The following is a 23,856-nucleotide window of genomic DNA, read 5'->3' as shown; positions in this document are numbered from 1 at the left end:
TATAAGCTGGCCACAATGGGCATAAAAAGCTCCATGGCCAGTGAATCCGAGCTTTCGTCCCGTTAGTCGCGCCATCAGCTGACCCGGAGAAACAACAACCTGTGCGGAGGCACAAAGTTTCGCGCTAAAAATACCCAAAGTTCATGGTCAACGTCCTGGGCGGAGCGGGCTGATTGAATCCCTGATATTGGCATCCCGACATGGCCTTGATTCGCTGCTGCTTCGAGCCACCGGAACTGCCTGAGTTCTTCGACAGCTTCGTGCAAAAGTGCACGGATCCCAGTTGTAAGTACATATGATGAAGCAGATTCTTTCTAAAAGTAACAATATTTATAGAAATATATATAAATAAGATTTAATGCAATCATGTAAGAAATTTTAAATGTTATAATAGTTTTAAGGTTGACTACGGTTTTTAGTCAATGTAGTTTATATATAACTTTTTAACTATTATAACTATTTAACTATTAATTAATAGTAAATAAACGAACATTATAAGCTAATATATTATAAAAAAAAAAAACGGTTTTTGACGATTGTGTTAGATATGGCATCATTTAAAGTGAAATTCAAATAGCAAATTCTAACCCCGCACAGTGGGCATAGTTTTCAAGTTTGCGATTACAATTATCACTTTACAGTATGGCAGTGTTCTTACACCGCACTCTACACAGTATTTGCCTGCACTAATCGCACGGTCATACCACTTGCCTATCGATAGGTCGGCCGAGAGTGTCTCATCCACGAAAGGAAAACAAAAGAAAAGTCGCGCTGTGCTCTTTTATCGCCGCGTTTTATTATCTAATGCCGCGATAAAGACCCCGAGAAGCGAATCGCGACGCCAAAATGCCTGGTAAGCTGTTGGCGGGCTCAGGTATCATCGCCTTGGCGTGCCACGGGCCATTGAGCCAGATGACCTCGCAACCAGCCAATTGGCCAGGAGGAATGACGACACCGACAAATCGATGGAGTTGGGTGGTGCTCTGTGGGGCAGCGCGGAAGTCGTGCGGCGGAAGCCATCAACCTACGAGCGATGAGCCGTCCAATCATTCAAACAGCAAAACTATAGTCCACTGGGGCAATTATCGCGATAAGATTAAGCGGAAAATGGTGGTCGCACCCAGTCGACCCGAGTCGGTTTTCACACCACCACTATCGCCTCCACCACCATCACTCTCTCCAGCGGAGCGGTGGCGCCATGTTCACCTACCGCTGCATCCACGTCTGTCTGCCCAATCCCTCTAATCGCTGTGCTTTTCCCTGCGCTCTTCTAGGCTGCTGCGGATGCTGCTCAGCGCTCAGGCCGCGCTACAAGCGCTTGGTCGATAACATCTTCCCGGTTAACCCGGAGGACGGGCTAGTCAAGTCCAACATGGAGAAGCTGACCTTCTACTCGCTGAGCTCGCCGGACAAGCTGGACCGGATTGGGGAGTACCTGTACCAAAAGGCCACCAAGGATATTAACCGAAAGCGCTATAAGTAAGTGGGTTAAGAACTCGCTACGTAATCAGCTTGTTAATCGTTGCTCTTGTTTAGACTAGCTGAAATTGCCATGGAGGCCATGGACCTGCTGCTGCAGGCTTGTCATGCCCAGACCACACTCAACTTGTTTGTAGAGTCCTTCCTGCGGATGGTTCAGAAGCTTTTGGAGGACTCGAACCCTAACCTTAAGATAATGGCCACCAATTCGGTAAGTCCTCACTTGGTGGAACACTTCACTTTACTCTACTCACTCCTCTGCCCTTGCAGTTTGTGAAGTTCGCTAACATCAACGAGGACACACCATCTTACCATCGACGATACGACTTCTTCATCTCGAAGTTCTCTTCGATGTGCCACAGCGATGCGGCTAGCATGCGTGACAGTCTGCGTCTGGCTGGAATAAAGGGATTGCAGGGCGTCATCCGGAAAACAGTGTCCGACGATCTTGTGGAGAACATCTGGGAGGCGGAGCACATGGAGAAGATTGTGCCCTCGCTGCTGTTCAATATGCAGGTGTGTATTCTCAGGGTCTTGAGCCTTGTCCAGCCCTTCGGCGATGGATACAGTCATCCATCCCAGTTGCCTGTCTTATTGGCCAATTATTGTACTAATTTCGATGTATTTTGCATTTCGTTTTCGTGTATTTTGTTAATGCAAACCAAACCCAAACCAACCACAACACAACCAACACACAACAAAAACCAAACAGTTTTGTGTAAACGTTATGTTCGTGAAGAAAAATTTACTGGCGGTAATGATCAAATCGAACTGTTCCATTACATAAGCATATTAGTAAACTCTAACTAGTAACCTTTAGCGTCTGTTTCGGTCTCTATACTAACACATTTTTTATCACTGCAGTCCGGGGATCTAACGCCCGTAGAGGACGCCACCAATGTGACGCCACCGGCCTTGGCCGAGGAAGTTCTCCGTGAGCTGGTGGGACGCGCCTCCTTCGGACACATTCGCAGTGTGCTAAAGCCACTGCTGACGTAAGTAGCACCCCCGAGGAATAGCAACTCGTTGCTAATCAGAGGTTTACCCTTTCTGATTTACAGCCACTTGGACCGACACGAGTTGTGGGTGCCCAACACATTTGCCATTCACACATTCCGCATCGTGATGATCTCCATACAGCCACAGTACTCGTATACCGTGGTGGAGACGCTGATGCAGCATCTGGACAACAACTTCAAGTCCTCTCCAAAAACACGCACTTCGCTCGCCGTCGTTCTGTCGAAGATTATAGCTATTGCAGCGGGAGAGAGTGTCGGTCCCTCGGCCCTGGACATCATCAACAACCTGCTGACCCACCTGCGGACGAGTGTGAGCACTACCAGCGAGATTACACCAGAGGAGTCACAATACCAGGAGGCGCTGATCAACGCACTAGGCGAATTTGCCAACCATCATCCCGACTATCAAAAGATCGAGATCATGCTGTTCATCATGAACACCGTGCCGGACCTGTCCAAGAAGAGCAAGGGCGACCAAATGTTGCAGAACATTCTGCTTAAATCGCTGCTCAAGGTTGGCACTCAGTACAGCACCGTCTCCTTCGAAAAGGCTTTCCCTGCCTCCTTCCTGCAGCCGCTGCTCAAGATGGCACGCGCTCCACACAATCCCACGCGCATGGTTGTGATGCAGATATTGCAGGCCCTTCTAGATCGTCATCAGAACGAGCAAGTGCTCAGCAGCGTGAGTGTGAAGCCATACCCGGCTCTCTCCCAAGAGCCGCCGTCGCGCTCCGACATAATTTTCACGCACAAATACGGAGCCAACATCATGCAGGCGTTGATCGACTCAATGGCATTGTCGGATCGTGTTGACGCCCTGACCTCCAGTTTTAATACCGCTGCTCTACTCATCGTGGAAATGTCCTGCAACGAGACCGTGCAAGAGTTTCTTCTGTTTATCCTCGGGTAAGATTGCTTTGGTAGTATCTAAAAAACATTCTAATCGTGTTGTTCCTCCTTCTGCAGAATCCAGCAGGTAGCCTGCACCGTGGACACTCTGGGAAACGTGCATAAATGTAGTCTGCATGCCATCTCAATTGGCCTGCTGGTGCTTATCTCGCGTGTTAGTGGCATCAACAACCTTCTGGAGTATGCTCAAAAGATAGTGGACGCACGGCGCGAGGAGGCCAGCCATTTCCTTCCCCCACTGCTCGAGCCCAAGAAGCTAGCCGGAAAGACCTTCAATCTGCAGCTGCCGCACTTGGCCATAGATAAGTTGGCGCTGGGCGAGTGCTTGCAGAACGCGGGCATGGACGCCCAACGCCTCAACACTGGTGCTCCGTACTCGCTTAACCAGACGGATCACCCAGGTCACCGCCACTCTTGGGTGGAGTCGGTAAGCAACCAGCTGACGCAGCGCAACAGCTCGGCGGATCTGACGGTCTACAACGGCGATGTGGACAGCGTTAGCAGCTCGCCGGGAGTGTGCAAAAAGCTCCTTGCGCCGGAGTTCAACTTCGACGCCATGAAGCGAGCTCTGGCGGAGCCAACTGAAGCCGCTAAGCGGGAGCAACGCGAGCGCCAGATGCAGATAGTGCGCACCTTCCGCGAGGGCGAGTTTGACGACCTTATGAGACGCACAGAACCTAAGGTGAGTGAAGAAATCCGATCTCTTCTTTACAAGAAAATGCTGTGTCTAACTGACACGGCTTCAAGATAGAATAGAAATGCTTGTGCTTTTAGTGTTCCAGCACAAAAAAAAAATCGTTCTTAAGGAACTCTTGATATCAAATGCAGTTAGTTAAAATATTAATGTCATGGTTTCCATTCATTTCCAGCACGATCTCATCCAGAACCGCCTTAACGAGCTTTTCAACTCGCTAGCCGTGGAGCGTCAGATCACCCAAAGCGACACCAAGACCAGTCAGTTGCAAGCCAGCAATGAGAAGCCCATTTACGAGACGAACTTTCCGGAACTCTTTTACTACTAAACCATATTTCTCGAAACGTAAACGATATCCGGCAAATATTCTCTAATTAATTCATGTATATCTATAGCCGAGAAAGCGAATTTGTTTGGTGTCAGTATGGAACTAGGTAAATCTAATTAAATTTTCTGTTGTTAAATGCAAACAATTCAATTGTTAAACGACCCTGAATATGTACTTTGAATTAATTGTTATACAAATACATATATGTATACAAGTATGTAAATTTCAGACTAGCTTATTCAGATGTTTTCAAATTTCTCCCAAAATGGGATGTGCTGCAAAAAAGAATAGAGTAAGGTCGGCCCATTGCAACCGTGCCGCCAAGGCGACGTCAATCAGTGGACATGCGGTGCTAAAGCACAACGACGATTGCAATGGACGTAACCCGTTCTTTCAGTTTCTGGCCCACTTTCGAAAATGTTCCAACAACTGCCTTGGTCACTTGTCCTCGGGTCGGGTAACTCTAATTGCCAGCAAGGTGTGGAATTGCATGAGTCTGTCGGAGAGAAAACCCTTTATCGCTGCTGCGCGAAGATTTAACTACACGTATCGATCGCGGAGCAAAAAAGTCAACTGGGTTCTGGAGAAACTGCGAAAAACCGCTGCTGGGGAAGAATGCCGACCACAGGCACAGTGGATGTTGATGGACTTTTTAAAGTCTTGGCAGGAATCTGTGGTGAGGGACCTTCTCGACCTGGACTACAAACAAAACTAAATCAAATCCGATTTGAATTAAGTGTAATCTTTAATAAATGATCACTCAAGGTAATAGTTACTGTGCGTACATTTAGCGAGTAAAAATGTGTTAGGGACAGTAATTACATGCGTTGAACTTGCAGGATTCGAAGACGCTTAAACCATAATTTCTTTGCTGCGTTTTTTCTTGTTACTTAAACATAACAATTAATCTTTAATTCCGAATTTACAAACTATATGCAACGCCTAGATATTGTGCAAGGGCACTAGAGCGTGCGTCTACTCCAATTAAGTAGATGACGTAACTCGTCATTCAATGATACTAGTGATGTAAACGATATACAAAAATATAGATCTGCGCATTCCAAAACGATTGCGGATATGCTTATACTCAATGTACAAACGTCTAGATGGATTGATCAGCCGTAGCTAATCGCGATGGCGAAAAACGAATTTACAAAACAACTACAACGACCCCGAACTGCTGCGGGTAAATGAACAAAAAATGGTGGTAGTGCTGGTACTGGTATTGGTTTGGTGGACTGATCCTACGATCGTGCTCAGCACGCCAGTTGTCCGCAGATGGCGCCCGTTTCGCTAGCCGACCAAGCGATTCTGGGCCGTGGGGCGGGCGAGGATGGCGTCGAAGGCTCAGAGTCGCCAATGAAAACGGCCGAATCATCAGCACTGGACGGGGACAGCGGTCTGTCGCTGTTTGCTCCGATCTCCGAAATGGGTATGGACAGCGAGGTTGTCGCCTCCTCGCTGAGCGGAACCACTTCCTTGAAACTCTGATTCGGCGGCATTACCACCAGCATGTTTATTGAAATGAGAAGTGGATGCACCAACTTCGGGTCTAACACCATGAGCGGCACCTCCTCGTTCTTTTCGAGGCTAAGAGAACAGATTTCGGACGTTTGGGTGAAGACTGCCTGGCGCTGGGCGTTTATCGAGGTCACCGTGGTGCGGACCATGAACTTGCGTTTCGTCTGCAGGCTAAGCACTCGCTCGTGCTCGTGCCGATGGTGTCGACGAATGTTCAGTCTGCGCGAGTCCATTATTAGGATGAGATCCATGCCAAAGTTGAAGCCCGTCCAGCGCCACTTCTGGTAGCCAGGCTCAAGCAACATACGTCCGCATCGCATGCAGTTCTCAAAGAACTGCTCATCGTCCAGCTGCTGAGGACTACTGCAAATGTAGAAAAAGAATTAAAGTTTTTTATGACATAATTTTTAGGAGAGGCTTCAGAAGACTTACCAATCCTCCTGCCCATGATCGATCCGTAGTAATGAATCCCAGTGGTTGTAAATGTGCCGATACAGCCACTCCTTGGGTATAATATTGTCATTGTATATAATTTTTAGATCCATGTAGTGGTTGGTCAGGTACTGGGTTCGTAGCTTCTGAAAGACCTTCACATAAGGCTGCCCCTCGGGCGTGGCCAAGAACGAGCGTTCCTCCGTGCGGCTGGTAAAGTATGTCCACTGGACGACATCACCGCTTGGCGCATGCGTTTCCACGCCGGCATTAACCAAAAGCTCCTGCGTCTTTAGCGCCTCCGCCCGCTGGACCGGGTCCTCTGGATCGTAGTCGGGATGCAGTCGCAGGAACATCCACGTGCGCAGTAGTGTGTACAGCGAGAACTCCGTCTGCATCACATACAAATCGGGACTTGCGGTTAGGGCACTCATCAGCTCAATGGAAATGTGCCTAAGCAGGTTTGGTTGCTTACTATAAATGCTTAGCAGATTGATTTGGAACCACTGAAAGGTGGACTTCTTGACTCCGACCACACCGTACTGGCAGGAGGCCTCATAGTACTGGATAGCTGTCTCCGGACTAATGTTATCCACCATTACCTCGGCACACTTGTCGATGATCCCGTCTAAGTGGAACAACGTGGCTGTGGCCAATACCGAGATAACATCAACTGACTCGATTTCGATCTCATCGGAATACATGGAACCAAAGACAGCATCCAGGCTAGCCACGGTGATCCGGTCGTCCAGGATTGTGATCTGAATGAAATTCTGCTGAGCCTCTCGCCACGTCCCATTGAACATAGTGTAGAAGTAAGGACTCTGGCTCAGGTACACCTTATGCAGGTGCCAGACCTTATCCAGAGCCATGACAGCCACATCCGAGTTCTTTTCCTCCTTGAAGAGCGCCTTGTATATGTACTGGGTGGTAGTAAGAAGCTTTTTTCTGCGGAAATGAAGTTATTGAGTGCTGGTTGGGCGTAGAATGGTAACCACTTACTTTTTGGGCTGCGTGGTGTCCAACTGGGCCGGGTCATCCTTCCCCAAAGAAGAATCAGTGCTGCGCTTCCGCTTCCGTCGATTGCTGAACACCTCAGCGACGTTCATATGCATGGATCCCACGATTTGGCCCATGGCTGAGCGCAGGAATTCTTACTCTGAAACAATATACATATATACATTTTTTTTTAGTTTTCTCTACGTAAATTAAGTTTACAATAAAATAAGGTAATGTTATCGATCTGACAGATTGCGTGTTGATGGTGCCCCTAATGGAACCAGTTGACCCAGTTTCGTTCCGCCAAACTGTAACGCCAGCCGCTGTTAAGGCGGGGAAACCTTTCCCGGGTGGGCGAACATTAGTGTGGGCGACCTTACAGGCCCTAAAACCAAGTGGAAAGCGCATCCATTCATAAACAATGGTGATGTCATAAGATATCTGAACTGCGATGCGTCTGTTGCAATCAAGACACACGGTGGTCGGAAAACTAAAATGCATTTGTAGATTGCAAGTAACTAAACTGATATCTAGCTTAGTCTTTTTGATTTGGTACGCAATAAGCCCAAGATTAATTATTAGATTTTATGAGTCATGTGTCTTAATATTTTAGTTTTTAAAGGTGTTTATAAAGGTAACATTTATTTTATTAAGGTCGACAACAGGCAATTGAATTTGTAGAGTCTATTAAGATTGTGTGCATGGAATACATAATCTAGTAAGAATCAGAGAAGCATCCGTTCAAAGCGATTTTAACGACCTGAACCGCACTGTAGCGCAAACATTTTTGGGCAATTTTGAAGGGGCGGGACTCTATAATTAGAATGAGATCAAACGAGCTCGATTCCATGCGCGTATATGTTGTGTTTATGCTTTGCCGCCAAATGCTGGAACTGGACGAACTGATGTAACCATGTCAAGGCCGCGTTGGGATGATACTACACGTATATACATATGTGTATTTGCTGCCCATAAACAATCAAGGGGACGCTTTCGTCACCTCATTGGATCTCATTGATATGGACGACCGGACAGTCTCAGACTATGGTTATCTATTCGGACGCAGACTGAGCCTAAAATAATGATGATGATGATTTTGCCCTGGTGGAGAAAGGTTGGTTTTGGTGTGGCGCAGTTCCGAAAACAAGAGTAAAGTGTTTCAAACCGGTTTCCAAAGCGTGTATTTCTTATAAGACCAAAACAAGACGATTGCAGCGCTTTAAATTACGTCACCACTTGAAGCCAGAGAGAATTGAAGATTGAGAGAGAAACAAACAAAAGGGGGTGGACCAAGACCACCAAACAAAGCCGGACCTCCAAGTATAACCCGAGTTTCCACAAGTCGTAGTTAAGAAATTAAAGGAAAGTGTAGGGAAAACATAAACATATTTTTATCATGTACTATTTTTAATTTGTTGGGCTCTACTAAAACATTTGCAATGCACTGAAGCTTTTGTTTCGATGGTGGTAAGATTAGGTGCATTTCCAAACGATTTTAAAACATGTTCAAAATCAACTTAATAACAAGTTTTCACGCTTGACAGATTTAATCTACTGACGTGGTAAAGGTTTGCCTTTGAAATGTATCGTCCGGAAGTTTAAGTTTATTAAAACATAAGCATATGACATTCTCTTTGAAGACCCACTGCAAACATTTTTAAAGGAGGATTGGTCCACTTTTGAGTATTAAACTGTTTTTTTTTTTTGTACACATCTAAGATTCTCTTTTTTTTACACATGTAAAATGACAAAAAAAATTAATGTTGCCCAAGGAGTTAACGGCTAAATAACGTGGATGATCGTCGAAAAAAGCCAACAAGCATGGGCGGAGACTCGAACTCGAACTCGCGCACGGGATTTCGTAGGGAATTCCAGTTGCCTTAGACGACTGAGCCACCGCGGCTAGAAAATTTGGGACGTCCGAAATCGGAGATAGGTGTTTGTAGCAGGTTAATAAGTGTGTTTAACCTACAGATAGGGCCACAAGCAGCGCTCCTTTATTTATGGATGCAAAATCAGCTGATTGACAACGCAAAAAGCGTGTTTATTCGCACTATTTACGATTGCCTGTTGTTTGGCCCTGATAACGCGCGTTTGTCGATATAGAGATATGAAAAACGGACCACTAGACCAGCAACTGTTTCTTTTTTTTTATCCCCATGTTCCTGGCTGTGAAGTGCAGTTAATCCGAAGCTATAAATAGCAAACAAAAGTGAATTCGGTGGGTGACGTATTTGGGAAAAACAGAGAAGGGGTGGGATGGATACGTACTAAAGAGATAGAGAGAGAGAGCGCGCTAACGAACGACGCAAAACTGAAGGAAACAAGGTACACAAAGGGGAACTGATAAACGAAACTTACTGTAAAAATGCAGTTACAGTGCCGTGCTTTTATATAACAGCAATTGCTCTCCACGTTCACTGGCTTCGTTTCAATAAATAAAATAAACACGGACTAAAATTCTACGCGAGTCTGATTAGGCATGCGGTTTAAGCCATTTCAATTCCGTTCACTGTCAATTTTATCTCTGTTTTGCTGCAGTTGGCTCTCCAAATCTATTAGTTATGGCCACCCTACGATAGCAAGGCAAGCATTTTGATTTCATCGCTGCTATCGATGTTTGCTGATAGGCGCTTCAGCGTTCGCACCGGTCACACTTACCGCACATTTTAAAATTCATATTTACTTTACGATGTCGAAGCACAAGCCTATCTTGAGTTGCCACCTTAAAGTAAAAGTTTCCTTTCGAAGTAAATTTAAAAATAGGTATTAACTCGAATAATAGTAATAAAAACATATCACATAACATATAAACTATGAATATTTAGAAATAATTGAGCTTAGATCTCTTCGTGTTGTTGTTTAACACTTGAACATCCAACATGACAACTAATTTAAAAATGATTGTATAAAATCATGATCATGACTCGTATAAACGTTACCGCTCTGCAAAACGCATAATGTCAGTGTGACCGTGTCGCGCGGCATTTTACCACTTTCAGAGATTAGTGCTCACGGGTCTTCTGTGCTGCGCAGCAGTTAAATAAAATTGAATACATCGAGAGCTGCATATATAAATCGGAGTTGAAAACCAGTGCAAGTTGCATTGGCCCACAAATCAAAGGTACGCCTTATAAGGGAGAGTGAGTCAATTGCCGAATTAGTAGTGCAAAAGGTCAAAGCAGCAGCCGTGAAAAAGTGGCACACATAAATAGAAATGCATACATACATACGCGTAGATGCAACACACACCTACACCTAAACACACATATACACACACACCCATCCGTGGGAGGAATAAAACACCCACAATTGCTGATTGTTTTCTGCACTCGTTATCGTTATCGCTTTCGTTTTCGCATTCATTTTCCACAGGCGCAGTTTCGTGGGGCGTGCAATGTTCAGGATCCACCTCAAGATGGGTCCCCAACGCAACCAGCTCCACAGCAACAACAACAATGGTACCGCCGGAAGTAGCAGCAGCACCGGAAACCGTCACCTGAAGGAGTTCACCTGCTGCTTCGGCCTGCATGTCCACACGGCCACCTTGATGATCGGATTGTGGCACCTGGTAAGTGCACCAAGCGGGGTACCCATTAACCCTTTCCAGTACACGGTGGACACATACATGCGTGTGTGTATATCGAGGTACACCCACGCATGCAGTCCTGCGGCATTTGCGAAAAACCTTTGACCCTGCTCAGTGTCACGCAAGGGAAAAATCAATCAGCCAATGCCTGCAAAACTTTGCGAAGACGAGCCAACTCTGCACTTTCCCCGCCTGTGACGTCAATGGGTGGCTGATTGGCCGCTGCTGCGTCATCTGATCAAATTTAACTACTATCATCTGGGCCTTTTGCCATAACTTATTTCTGCCATAGGTTCCACTGCGGAAGTTTCCACATCCCATGTCCATTGTCCGAAACTAACCTTTCACAAGATCTGACTTCGCATAAGCAATCGCTACACTTGGAGAAATGTAAAGCATTGTCGAATTTTTATAAGTTTCATAAAGTTTAGTTTTATAGACTAAAAAATAATACATAGAAATTCATAGAAATGTGCACAGTGCAGTATTTTCAGTCTTGTTATCAATGTTTTAGGTAACCCAGAAACCTTTGACGTCTCTTCTGAAAATGAAAGAGAGTACTCTGCCCTTAAGAGAGTGCGAAACTGCGACCAATAAAAAATTTGAGTCGTTGAGCAAAAACCCTTGGTTAATAGTATTTGTCTCACTTCGCTATCCGTGTGTATTTTACACTGGTCCGCTACTTTCTTTATGAATTGATCAGGTCACGTTTTCCAGTAGAAAACTCCGTCACATGGGTTGATTACGGTGCGGACCGCAGTGGAGTTATCTTCCCTAATCTGTCCAATCTCAAGGGTTTCTTTGTTTACATTTTGTAGATATGCATAGCGTTAGAGGCTTGAAAAACAAAGCAATCCGCAAATCGAAGGTTGCTCGGTTGGTTGACTCATCCCCAGAGTGACAATTGTTGATATACTGCGGCGCACTGCAGATTAAATTTCATGATGGATTTCTGATGAATAATTAAACTAAAGATGGCAAGTTGCCGCATCTAGGGTCGTTGCAAGGCCTTCAACCTGAGATACTTAGATACCGAATCGGATATCCAACGGCAGCCATCTGAGCAAATAGCAACCAGAAACATGAGCGTTGAAGTTATTTTTAATAACTACACGTACTCGACAAGTGATGCGAAAATATTTACTCTTGTGGTGGTTTACTCTTGCTTTTTGGTAAGAAAGATATATTCTTCTGGAACAACAATCTGAAGTGAGCTGCCATAAATCTGAGAATTGTTAATTCAGCTGTCATCTATCAGCACACAGGTTGCAAATCAAATCAGGCGAAGCTTTCTTATCATCTTTTTTGCGAGCTTATCTTCATGAGCGAACCCCATACACCTGCTAACGCACTCGAAATACTTTTAAATGTTGAGCTATCATTGAAGTCCCCCTCGTGATCCTTGGGAATCTTTGCTTCGTTTGTGACGTTTCACAGCTTATTCACATTTTTATAAATATTGTTCTGCTCACACAAAAGTCTACATTCCCCACAACTTCCAATGAAATTCCATCCGGAGGAAGCTGTCCAACTGGTGAAGGCATTTGCGAGATTCGAATGCAATGCCCCACGCAGAATACACATTTCCGGAAGGCAGTTCTTGTCCTATTGACATTGGTTCCTCAGAGAAATTCAACCTGCGCAGCTATGCTCTTAAGGCGACTAAGGATGTCGAATCGGGGGAGGAGCAAGAAGAGATACAGGAGATGAATGATGAGCTAAAGGATTTGTTCATCAATACAACTGCCATCAATTGCTCGTCCCTCTCTGAGCTAAATATCCAGACTGACGCTTTCAACGCCCTTAAAGAGCGTACACTATTCTCATTGGGCTACTCGACAGCTGGGCTTTTAAAGAAATCGAAAATTAGTAAGACTCTAAAAGGGAAGCTCAATTTATACCAAGAGGTTGTGAGCCTTGTAAAGCAACGTAAAAAGACCAATTCTGAGATCACCATAGGAAAGACGAGGCATCCCGTGCATCTGATGGTCTTACAGAGTTTTTCGCGAATGTTTCGCGATATGGGCAATGATCTGAGCGTGGACCTGCCCGAAATGATGATTACGCCACGCTCCTTTGGCCTAATATACGAATGGATGATCGAGGACACGCCAATCCTGCCTCGACTCGGTCTTCTGGAGGTTTTCCACGCTGCAAATTTTCTGGAGATTCCACAGTTGGTCAGGCAGTGCAAGTATTGCCTCGATCATGGATTCACTGAGGACTCCGCTGCGATGCTGTACTTTGAGGCGAAAATACTGAAACTTGAGGTCATCCATTTGCAATATCTTCAGCGCGTCTCAAAGTTTTTTCTCACGCTGGTGGCATCGAAAGAGTTTTTGAGACTGCCACTTAAATCAATGCTATTGCTGATCCAATCGGATCTGATAGGCGTGAATACGGAGATGGAGGTCTTCATGGCAGCCGCTCGGTGGCTAAGCCACCACTGGCCTCAAAGACAGGAAAACGTAACGGATGTTGTATCCAGCATACGTTTTGGACTAATCCCGCCGTGGTTGCTCATCCGTTTGCAGAAACCGGATGTCACATCTGTGGGGGTGGGGAGAATCGTAGCGCAGCCAATTGTGCGCCAAGCCATTCATGAAGGCATCGCGTACACGACCACGCGGATGTTTTATGGAAAAGATCGAGAGGCCTTTAAGCAGTATTTGCATAAGACTTGCGTAAAGCCACCCGTGCAACGCACCTGGATATACGACCGGAAATGTCCCTATCATCATCGAATGCAATGCATTAACACGCTGGACTTAACCTACGACGCGTTCCTTGAATATCTTAATTACACGCAACGCCAGCACCGGGATTATTGGAAATCTTTGGAACCAGTAGATGCCAGCAATGTTTGCTTCAGTTGCCAGGCAAAGAAGTCTGATTTAACTAAGCCCAACCGTTAAGTCTCCACGTTGGTTGTAGAACTTGTAAAATATATATTTCTACTTATATATGTATGACTCCCTGTGCAATTAAACAATTTCATTATTTTAGTAAGTAAAACCGCCTACCTTTATTTTCAGTTCTTGAACATCTTGGCGCTAAGCGTTCTAGCGGTCATATGGCGCAATCCGGAGATGATGGACGAACTGGAAGGCGGCACCCACGACTACACCGTGGATCTAAGTGCACCGGCCCTACCCACGCCCCTTAGCAAGGTCGAACCGCCCTACGCCTACCGTGACCACTCCCTCAACTATCGTAAGCGTTACCGTAAGCAGTGGAGAGAGCAAGTTCCGCAACGCATTTAAATATCCATTTTCTCCTGCAGAGAACTTCGATATGGGCGGACTGGTATGCACCTGCATGATAGCCATCACGCTGATGATGATCTACGGAACAATCAAGGGAAAACCCTCCCACCTGTTGCCGTTCTTCTGTCTGCAGTTGTTTGATTTCGCCATTACAACGTAAGGATTACAATCGGTGGAGTTACAGAGACCTCAACAGATTTAAACCGCTACCGCGAAAATAGCCTTCTGAAATCACTAGAGGTTTCTGGGACTCCCTTAGAAGGGAGATTAATATACTTATGCATTGTTCGTTTTTATAGTCTTACCGCCGCTGGATATCTGTGCTACCTGCAGGCCATTCACAGCATCATTGCCGAGTCGCATCGCTTGCCCTGGCGCGAGAAGCTGCTGGAACTACCGCCCGAGGAGCTTGTTGTTGTAGTCCTGGTCGTATTCATCTGTATTGTGTTTCTAAAGGCCTATTGCATTGGTATCGTTTGGCGCTGCTACAAGTACTTGACGCTCCGTCAGCAACACGTTCGCACCCTGTTCCCCTTCCTGGAGCCACCGACTGGAGTCCACAGTGTAGGCGGAACCTTTGGTGCCGAAGAGCGGTCTTACTCCACTCTGTTGCCCAATTACGATGAAGCGATTGCCCAGTACTTGAAGCAGGCACCACCGCCATCTTATCAGGTGGCCATGTCAAACTACGAAGAAGGAGAAGACGCAGCTGCTGGAGGTGCGGAGGTTAATCCTTCGGTAGCCCCACTCTTCGTGGCCCTTGGAGCAGCCACTACCGCGAACGTAGCCTCCAACACGGATGACAACATGGATAATAACAATGATCAGCCGAACAACAACAACACTATGCATGTCAATGCCAATACGCCGCCAATGCGCCGCAGCGATGCAGCTGTAAACGCTAATGTCGACGAGGAAGCTGACGATTTGGAGGTTATTGACGCTGGCGTTGATGTAATCGGTGGCATTCCGCCTCCTCCGCCCTACAACGACGTTGCCGATGCCCAGGTGCAAGTGCCATCGCAGTCGCCGCTGCATCGCCAGCCAAACATCCCGGGACAAGTATTCGGCGGACGCGACGAAAGCCAGGCTTAAGCTGTACTTTCGATAAGATTGCTTCTCATGGCGAGTGGGTAGTGATCAGCGGTGACCACCCCTCTCCCATCCTCTTCTTGCCCAGATGATCTGGTTTCTGGTCCCTCATCTCGCAGCTATCATTCCCAGGCACACATACACGGTCTTAATGGTTGCTTCAATGTATTGAACACTGTTTTTAGAAAAACGAAACGCAAACAAGTTTTCGCTATTAGCCATCGCTCATTATTGTTGTTTAACGTACAACTAAGACGCTCTAGTTGCTGCTTATTTAGTAAACAAAAGCATTAAAACCAAAAACATATTGTGATGCTGGCAAGGAAAGCATCAATTCCTTTTCGGCCGCATCTGACCCGGTCTTAGCTGCAACAATCTGTTAGAACGTTTTTCATTTGGCCCGAACTAGACTGAGAAGTTCGGATAGTGTAGGCCCAAGTAGTTGTTACCAGAGAGTGTCGCTGGCATTGAGACACCTTTACGATGTTCTTTGTTTTAAGCTATCTCGTAAGACTATACATATTGAATACCGTGTACTGAATTCAGAGCACAGGCAGACATAATCCATTAATTATGATGATATTAACAGCAACAGTAAAGTTTTATGTGTGTACAACATCTAAATGTATACTGTGTACTAAATATGCGAAGATATTCGAATAAAAATTAGTTTATATTTAATTTGTGTTTGCGACTTGATTTTAATTTAAAGAACATTATAATATCATTTCCAATTTCAGCTGAAACCCTAATTCCATTTGGGAATTAGTTTTCTTCAATAGAGTTGGAATGTTGATATTTATTTTATTTGGTTTATATAACCAATAAAATAAATAATTCCAATAGAATTGGAATGTTGATCTATATTTTTATTGGGGCGTGATGCTGCAGAAGCAAAATGACCTTGGCCTCTACTATTAAGTTTAAACAAGATAATATTCTATTATCAACATCCAGAGAGATTTCATTCCAATTATACATTTTCTTTTGATTGTTTATTGTGGAAAGAAGCTACATAAAAATTTCCGATCATTACATATATGTATGCACATATTAAGTGATGACTAATAATACGATTCGTAGGTGTTCCCAAGAAATAATTCCCCGGAAAAAAATACCCGAGTCTATATTATTGTGTGCGATTGTAGTCTTAAGATTTTATTGGAACTGATTTTTATTTTTTTACTGCATTTCCTTAGTGCTCTTAAGCCTTCCAGTTGGACCAGGTGCGGATCTCGTTCCGACCTGGCGATGTCCGTACAGGATGTATCCGGAAACGATCTGGCCGCGACTGACGGCGTCGGAGAGCAGACCCTTGGCAGCGGTTATCTGAGCAGAGGTGAGGGTGTTGGTGTTGTAGTTGCCCAGGAAGGAGATGCCAATGGACTTGGAGTTCCAGTTGGTGGCGTGAGCACCCATGACGTTCCAGCCACGACCCTCGTACACGTTGCCGTCTCCGCCGATCAGGAAGTTGTAGCCGATATCGGCCCAGCCCAGGGAGTCCATGTGGTAGGCCTGGATGTTCTTCAGCTGGGTGATGCAGGCGGCCTTGGTGCTGCAGTAGTTTCCAGCGGTGTGGTGGATCACGGCATAGCTCAAGTAGCTGGCCAGCGAGGTCTTGCTCGTGGCGGAACGACCACCCCACTCTGACTTGGAGACTATGGTCACGCCGAGAACGGCTTGGGCGCAGAAGAGCACGGCCAGGAGGACGAGAGCTTTGTTTGCCATGGTTGCGAATCGATTGTGCGGCCTGTCGTCCGATCGGACCTTATATACTTCGACCGCTCCAGCTTATCGCCTGCGGGCCGATGTGCCAGGTTCGGGCTACAGTCCGGGTCGTGTGCTTCCATCTGATAGGAGGGCTATCTGCCGGCCAGATCCTGATACGTCGATGACGGAGACCCAATCTCGATCCAATCAGCCCAAGTGGCATTAATTAATTTGTCCAAGAAGAGGCAATATATTGTGCAGCCTAAGACCTATCAAAGCATTGGGAATACCTGTAGTAGTAGTAGAATTACCTGATTCACAAAGCGTTTATTGTTGTCTAAGAGCTTTTTGAAAATTCCTCGGCTGAGGTTATTTTCAATTTTAATTAGGAAAGTATCACTTTCGACAAACCAAGAATTAGCTCTCTTTAATTCATTTTTATTGGAAACTCTACTTATTAAGTAAATTATAAATACATGAAGAGAGCATGTTGAAGTCGAGTATCTAACAGATACTCAACAAAAGGTGAACACTTTAAAATACTTTTGGAATCGATAGACAATGCTTGTGCTTGTGGGTTTTAACGTGGGCGTGTCAACGTTCTGAAAAAAACTTGCACAGCGTAGGCGTCACTAGATTCCGAACGCGCAATCTCAACATTCTTGCTTCTGTATTTCCCGAGATCTTGGGATTCTTATGGACATGGCCAGGTCGACTCGGATAGAGGTTGATATCTCTTCCTTCTACCTGTTACTTTATTTTCAAAGAATCTAGTACGCCCTTTCACTCCAGAATTAATGGTTATATGACATTTGACATTTTTTAAAATAGGAAAGCTTCAGGGAAAAACCACAACACTAATTTTCAAAAACTGTAGCTTTTTACACTAATCGCTTTTTAACTTTTATTTATCGGCAGAAGTAATAAAACATTCTTTACATTATTTATTGATGCTTTCATTTGAATAATTTGCACCAAATTCCAAGCTTTAGAGCTTTATAGCATTTGAAACTTTATAGGACGTGGCATTTAATGGACTTTATAGAAAGTGTATGTAAACATTTTAATTTATTCTAGTGGATAAATGTGACTACTCTCCAAACAAGGTATTTTATAGGCTTAGATATCCAAAAACCCATAATTTGATAATAACTTTTTACGCTAAAAAAGCTTTGAGTTTGGATAGTCAAGTCCTGAAAGCTTTCGGTGCCATAAGCGTTAAAGACTTATGGAAAAATCAGAAAGTCCATGTAAATTTAAATTTTACATTTACCTTAATCAAAGAAAAACTGATTTTTGTGTCAACAAAACTAGCCCTGTGTTATGTATTATTTATAAGGGCTTTAAAATTTGATGTTTTGTGACAACCAAAATAAAAACAGGGTCAATACCTGGTTCTAGACAAAATTTTTGTGAAATAACGAACTTTCGTTTTAATTCAACTCAATTGGCTAATGTTCTCGTGCTGAGAGCATCATACGACTATTCAAAAAGTTCTTGTATAAATTATATTCAGCCATTTTTACCCCTCTTATCGGAATTGATTTGATTTTTTCCGTACTTACTTATAAGTGTTTTAAAAATTATGAGTACGGATTATAAGTGGCTGATATGGATCAATAAACGGCACGGACCAAAATATTATTATTTTTTAATCAGAGTCGCAAACAATGGGCATTCTTTTATTTATTGGATTAATGATCATTAGCAGCGCCGCCATATATACGCGCCTATTTTAAACGCGTTCCACAAGATAATGGTTATACTATTTTCCCCATTGAGTGGGGATGACGTAGATCCAATAAGACTTCGATGAGGCAAACCTTATCGGACCTTCATTCGTGGGTAGCAAAAAGAAATTAGAAACTTCGATGGAGACCATGCGACTACAAGTATCATTATCTTTAAAGAACACTATTGTTTGATTACAGAAACATCGATTTACTACAATCTAAGGTTAAGTTGTGTAAAAGGGGTAAAGCGTTTCCGACCATATTTTCGTCCCTCTGTCCAGCCGTCCGTACGTCCGTATGTCCGTCCGGATTTCCGTATGTAGTATTTCCAACTCTTTAAGGATATTTTAGGTTAACTATTTAAAATGGTTTGTACTTCCTGAGCTGAGTAATATAACGTATTTAGTTATAACTAAATTGTTGTATATGTTAAACAACTGATTAAAAGGGGGCATTACAGAACTATAGTTCATCTTATCAGCCACAAGTTGAGTTAGCTGACTTGCAGAAATTTCCCTTTCCAATGACCAGACAGAGCCCGTAAATCTTGATAAGTAACAGGTAATCACGGAAGTAAAAATACTGTAATAATCTGCAGCTCGAAGGACCTGCAGAGGGACAGCAAGGTGAGTGCGTTGGGCTGGAACCACTTTGTCAATCCACTTTGTCCAACCAACCGAGTGCCACCAAGTGCTTTCCTTGTGGCAGGACGGAGGTGAACTTAAAAACTGAAAGCTTAAGCAAGTTATTAAGCACAAAAACAACTGAAACCCATTCAGAGCAACTTTGTTAACGAGGATGTCGTTAATGAGACTGCGGTTCAAGTGGCAAATAGTTGGCTCTGGTCTGCGACCGATTGTGAAGTTGACCGCTGCTTTTGGCGGTATTTAATATCCCAGTCCGGTTTTGAAAGTTAATTTTACATTTTTGTACCAGCCGTTTTGGCTTTCCTTGAAAGAAATAACTAAAATGCTTCAAGTTCGAGGAAAAAAAAAGAGTTTGGACGAGGTTCTGTAACTTCCTGGGCAGGCACACATCCTTATTCTTTTATAAATTTTAAGATGGAGGGATTGAATAACTTTGACAGCTGAACATGAGCGTTCAGTTGCAAAACGAAGATAGATGGATAATAGGAGCAGGAGTTTGCAATTGGATTTCCCCTTGTTTGCCATTTAAACGACTGCATTCAAATCAATCGCCGAAAGAATAGATTTCGCTATTATATCTTTCAAACAATTTTATTACGTTTTCAGGAACCACTCTAACCAGACCAGTGGGACCAGCCGCGGATCTCGTTCCAGATGTGGGTGCCGGGGCACTCGGTGGCGCTGACCTGGCGATGGCCGTACAGGATGTAGCCGGAGCTGAGCTGGCCACGGTTGACGGCGTCGTTGAGCAGCTGCTGGGCGGCGGAGATCATGTTCGGCTCCAAGGTGTTCCAGTTGTAGTTGCCCAGGAAGCTAATGCCGATGCTGTAGGGGTTCCACTCGGCGGCGTGGGCACCCATGTTGTTCCAGCCACGTCCCTCGTACACGTTGCCGTCTCCGCCGATCAGGAAGTTGTAGCCGATGTCGGGCCAGCCCAGGGAGTCCATGTGGTAGTTCTGGACGCTCTTCAGCACGGCGTTGCACTGGGCACGGGTCTCGCAGTAGGAGCCGGCGGTGTGGTGGATGATGGCGTAGCTGAGGTAGTTGCCCAGGCCAACGGTCCATTTGGCGCCGCGACCACCCCACTCCGCCTTGGAGACGACGTAGACGCCCTGGGCCATATACTGGCTGCAGACCAGGACGGCGAGGAGGAGAGCCACTTTTGAAACCATGATTAGCAGCTGTAATAGTTGACGATCGCTTGATGGAGATCGTGGGTCTCCGGGGCGCTTATAAAGCAAACTGTGGTCAGAAATCGCTCCTTATCGGGTAGCGTATAATTGATTTACAACGCCAATCGATGGCACTTGCTCAGATTCGTGTTGGGGGAAGCACCTTACTAGAGCTTCGTCACAATCTGGTGATTTTGATTTATACGATCATTTTTTTGGTGGGTCCTTATCACCTTTGACGGATCGACTCGCGCATAATTCTCCGCTTACAGTTGGCGATCTTCTCACAAAAGTAAGTCAGAAAAGTATTTTTTGGAAAATTAAATTTAATTATATTTAGCATATTTCAACAGTGGTCCAGAATTATGTAAAGGTAAAGGTAAGTTTTCAAAGATATTGAGACGTATGGCGAGAATTGCATACTTCCAGGCACCATTTTCAAATAGCTGTTCCCCGTACTATTCGCAGTATGAACTGAATTCGAAAAATGTACAAGTTGGTTATACGATCTATGTCAAGCAGTCCTTTATGGTTTTGGAAATAATATCTGAAAGATAAATTAATTGAAAACCACTATGTCCTTAAAATATGTAATAAATACAAGCCCCTATAGTAAGTACGATGTCCTTCTAGTGAGATTTTAACCAACATATTTTTGAATTAACAGGCTTCCTTAATGGGAGTGATTTTATGCAAAATGTAAGTATGCTAAAGAACCTTTTTTTGCACACACAACATAAAATCCAACAAAATTCCAGGTGAGCTGCTTGGCGGTGATGCACTTCAATTACCTCCATCGTTGCGAAATGGCCACAAAAATCGACGACTGCAAATACATCACCAACTTCTTCAACTACTATGTTATGATGTACTGCTCCTTCAAGATCGACAATAAAATCACGGAAATAGTGGTGATGCTCTTGTTTGCACTAATCTACTGCTTCTTCCTTTGCATCCTCTACGAGGGCGTCAACGACTAGTAAGTTTATGAGCAAGCAGTGTCTTCAGGGATCTGCTGACCCCCAAATCCTCGCAGCTTTGCACCAACACTCAAGATCGCTGCTCTGAAAATGAGGATCAACGAGTACATGGCGGGCGTGGTGCTCGTGGGCGTGGCCAACTCCACACCCGATCTCCTGGTCAACCTTTCACCTGCCAGGCTGGAGGGTCTCACCTTCAACATAGCCATGGCCAATGCCCTAACGATAATTTGCTTGAGCGGAGGAGCGGTGTGCTTTATTCGGCCTTTTAGGATGAATGGTCACAGTATCTTCAGGGATCTATTGTTCCTCCTGCTAATCGTGGAGCTGGTGAGATTCTTCATGAAAGAGACTGCTCTAGCGCCATGGATAAAGGGTGCCAGTGAGTTTACTTGATAACCATTTAAACACATTAAGAATCCATTTATATTTGACGTTTCCAGTCCTACTGATTATCTATCCGATATACCTGCTAATAAACATAGTCGATCTGATCCTCCTACGTTACGCAATAAGAAGTGAGTAGAAGTGAGTGGCTAATAACTTCAAGTAATATTTTAAAATTGCATTTTTAAGAACTTCGAGCGGATATTGAAGTGTTAAGACAATCACCGTCATCCCGGGAACATGATCTTATATTGACTGAAAAGATTGTTCGCTTGAACAATTTACAGCAGGACGACGAAATCCAAATCCTTGAGTCTAAATTATATCGCAAGCGAACATACAACGCAGGCTTCTTTGTTACACCCAAGCCCTTGATTCATCACAAGGAGGTCGACGTGGAAACCAACCGAAGAATTCTCCACAGCAAAGCAAATCCGAAAAATCTGTTTCTCTTCAGCGAGTTCCTCCATGCCATCAATCCGATCGACTCAGAGGGATGGTACCTCAGTGGTACCTGTGCACGCGTTTTGCAAATCCTCAAGGCCCCGGTCACTCTGATGCTCCATTTGGTGGTTCCATTGGTGGACTACCAGCTGGTCAAGCACGGTTGGAGCAAGATGCTCAACTGCTTACAGATCGTCCTGACTCCATTCGTGATCTTCGCACTAGTTGAGAGTACGTAGGCGCAGAGAAATAGGCAATGAGTTGATGACACAGTAGTTGCCAATCGATTGGTTATCGGTTTGTTTTAAAACTTACTCAAAATGGTTACTTTTCTGTAATCGAATGCATCATACCAAATTTATGTTTTAGTTAATATATACCTATTTATTTCAATTTAAAATAATTTTATTCTAAGTTCGTGTTATTTTACCATCCCCTAGCTATGCTGGTGCACAAATACGCGGAATGGTATTACGTTCCTCAGTTCCGGATGGCTATATGGTCACTACTGGTAACGATGCCCCTGGCAATAGTTGTATTCGTGCACTCGCGCACTGACATCCCGCCGTTTTATCACTCGGTAAGATCGATTTTTTTAGAGAAGCCATCAAATACCCTTAAACTCCGACAGGTTTACTGCGCGCTTACAATCTCCACCGTGATCATATTCTGTTGGATTTGTGCCTGGGAAATGGATGCGCTGATATCCATCATTGGAGTTGTCTTTGATCTGGCCCCCTCCTACATGAGCATCACCTTCAACTCGGTGTCCGCTGCCGCGGCTGACTTTATAGCCTATAGACATCTCGCCAAGCATGGATACGGAAAGATGGCTTTTGGCGCCATCATCGGTGGTTCAGTTTATAGTTAGTGGTGAAAGTCGATAATGCTAGACTATCCAATGTCTATTGTCAGCATCTAAAATGTGTTTCCAAATCTAAGAAAACCAATCTCTAGGAATCAAGCCCATCTGCTCCAGCAGATGGCGCTTTAGTAGCCTGATGCCAAACAGAATTTAAGGCACAATTGACCTTTAACTTAAATAATTGTATGGTAATAGCGTTAAAAGTAGTGTTAAAACATTTTTCTGCTTTAAGGTCATTATAGAGGTCATAAGTAAAATAGTCTTTTTCCGCAGGTTTGGTGGTCAACGTGGGCATTGAATTGGTGTTGCAGAAGAAAATCAACTCCCACGGTCAAGTAGTCTTGTATGGAGATGACGGTGTAACCATCTACATATTCCTGGTGATAACCATCACAACCACCTTGTGGTGGAGCCTCACCTTCAACTTTGTTGCCCGCCGATCCGCTGGGCTGTTCATGTGGTCCCTATTCGTGCTGTTCCTAGTTTACACAACTGCCATTGAGTTGCAGTGGGTCCATGGTTTCCAAGACAATATTCAGATTCGCCCGACTGCCTAATAAAGCAATGTATTGTCAAGACAAACAACAAGA

General features: G+C 44.6%; 8 protein-coding genes across 12 annotated transcripts; 5 read left to right on the top strand and 3 right to left on the bottom strand.

The window, feature by feature from the left end:
- The first annotated feature begins 200 nt into the window (after positions 1-200).
- LOC6608228 (protein EFR3 homolog cmp44E) lies at positions 201-4,652 on the top strand. 3 transcript variants are annotated; one of them, XM_002032936.2, is made up of 9 exons: positions 201-285; positions 1,275-1,479; positions 1,537-1,690; positions 1,750-1,995; positions 2,192-2,233; positions 2,344-2,474; positions 2,541-3,404; positions 3,465-4,089; positions 4,277-4,652. In XM_002032936.2, exons 1-9 carry the CDS (start codon positions 201-203, stop codon positions 4,427-4,429), a joined length of 2,505 nt encoding a protein of 834 aa, XP_002032972.1. In that variant the 3' UTR covers positions 4,430-4,652. The 3 variants fall into 3 exon arrangements, with proteins under 3 accessions (XP_002032972.1, XP_032572630.1, XP_032572631.1); XM_032716740.1 differs by lacking the exon at positions 201-285 and adding an exon at positions 721-853 and having other exon boundaries at positions 4,277-4,429; XM_032716739.1 differs by lacking the exon at positions 2,192-2,233 and having other exon boundaries at positions 4,277-4,429.
- Positions 4,573-5,162, top strand: LOC6608227. The gene has a single exon (XM_002032935.2). It carries the CDS (start codon positions 4,599-4,601, stop codon positions 5,142-5,144), a length of 546 nt encoding a protein of 181 aa, XP_002032971.2. The 5' UTR covers positions 4,573-4,598; the 3' UTR covers positions 5,145-5,162.
- On the bottom strand, positions 5,151-9,956 carry LOC6608226 (protein germ cell-less). The gene is made up of 4 exons (XM_002032934.2): positions 9,743-9,956; positions 7,385-7,541; positions 6,383-7,330; positions 5,151-6,313 (listed from the first exon to the last, which is right to left on the bottom strand). The coding sequence occupies exons 2-4, from the start codon at positions 7,516-7,518 to the stop codon at positions 5,686-5,688; spliced, it is 1,710 nt and encodes a 569-aa protein (XP_002032970.1). The 5' UTR covers positions 7,519-7,541; positions 9,743-9,956; the 3' UTR covers positions 5,151-5,685.
- A 426-nt stretch (positions 9,957-10,382) lies between these two features.
- Positions 10,383-15,752, top strand: LOC6608225 (tetraspanning orphan receptor). 3 transcript variants are annotated; one of them, XM_032715244.1, is made up of 5 exons: positions 10,383-10,505; positions 10,757-10,952; positions 14,006-14,195; positions 14,254-14,392; positions 14,536-15,331. In XM_032715244.1, the coding sequence occupies exons 2-5, from the start codon at positions 10,779-10,781 to the stop codon at positions 15,329-15,331; spliced, it is 1,299 nt and encodes a 432-aa protein (XP_032571135.1). In that variant the 5' UTR covers positions 10,383-10,505; positions 10,757-10,778. The 3 variants fall into 3 exon arrangements, with proteins under 3 accessions (XP_032571135.1, XP_002032969.1, XP_032571136.1); XM_002032933.2 differs by lacking the exon at positions 10,383-10,505 and having other exon boundaries at positions 10,779-10,952; positions 14,536-15,752; XM_032715245.1 differs by lacking the exon at positions 10,383-10,505 and having other exon boundaries at positions 10,779-10,952; positions 14,006-14,183.
- LOC116800418 (kelch-like protein 26) lies at positions 10,959-13,995 on the top strand. Its single transcript, XM_032715243.1, has one exon. It carries the CDS (start codon positions 12,533-12,535, stop codon positions 13,883-13,885), a length of 1,353 nt encoding a protein of 450 aa, XP_032571134.1. The 5' UTR covers positions 10,959-12,532; the 3' UTR covers positions 13,886-13,995.
- A 703-nt stretch (positions 15,753-16,455) lies between the features above and the next one.
- Positions 16,456-17,075, bottom strand: LOC6608224 (peptidoglycan-recognition protein SC2). The gene has a single exon (XM_002032932.2). It carries the CDS (start codon positions 17,054-17,056, stop codon positions 16,511-16,513), a length of 546 nt encoding a protein of 181 aa, XP_002032968.1. The 5' UTR covers positions 17,057-17,075; the 3' UTR covers positions 16,456-16,510.
- Positions 17,076-19,993: 2,918 nt separating this feature from the next.
- On the bottom strand, positions 19,994-20,627 carry LOC6608223 (peptidoglycan-recognition protein SC1a). The gene has a single exon (XM_002032931.2). It carries the CDS (start codon positions 20,588-20,590, stop codon positions 20,033-20,035), a length of 558 nt encoding a protein of 185 aa, XP_002032967.1. The 5' UTR covers positions 20,591-20,627; the 3' UTR covers positions 19,994-20,032.
- A 417-nt stretch (positions 20,628-21,044) lies between these two features.
- LOC6608222 (mitochondrial sodium/calcium exchanger protein) lies at positions 21,045-23,839 on the top strand. The gene is made up of 9 exons (XM_002032930.2): positions 21,045-21,202; positions 21,258-21,289; positions 21,349-21,569; positions 21,627-21,952; positions 22,014-22,088; positions 22,147-22,632; positions 22,842-22,981; positions 23,033-23,267; positions 23,540-23,839. Exons 1-9 carry the CDS (start codon positions 21,166-21,168, stop codon positions 23,821-23,823), a joined length of 1,836 nt encoding a protein of 611 aa, XP_002032966.2. The 5' UTR covers positions 21,045-21,165; the 3' UTR covers positions 23,824-23,839.
- The last annotated feature ends 17 nt before the right edge of the window (positions 23,840-23,856 follow it).

Source organism: Drosophila sechellia, chromosome 2R, assembly GCF_004382195.2.
Source record: "Drosophila sechellia strain sech25 chromosome 2R, ASM438219v1, whole genome shotgun sequence".
NCBI classification, from domain to species: Eukaryota; Metazoa; Arthropoda; class Insecta; order Diptera; family Drosophilidae; genus Drosophila; species Drosophila sechellia.
The sequence above is the reverse complement of the archived record's forward strand: the minus strand, read 5'-3'. Positions and strand labels throughout refer to the sequence as shown.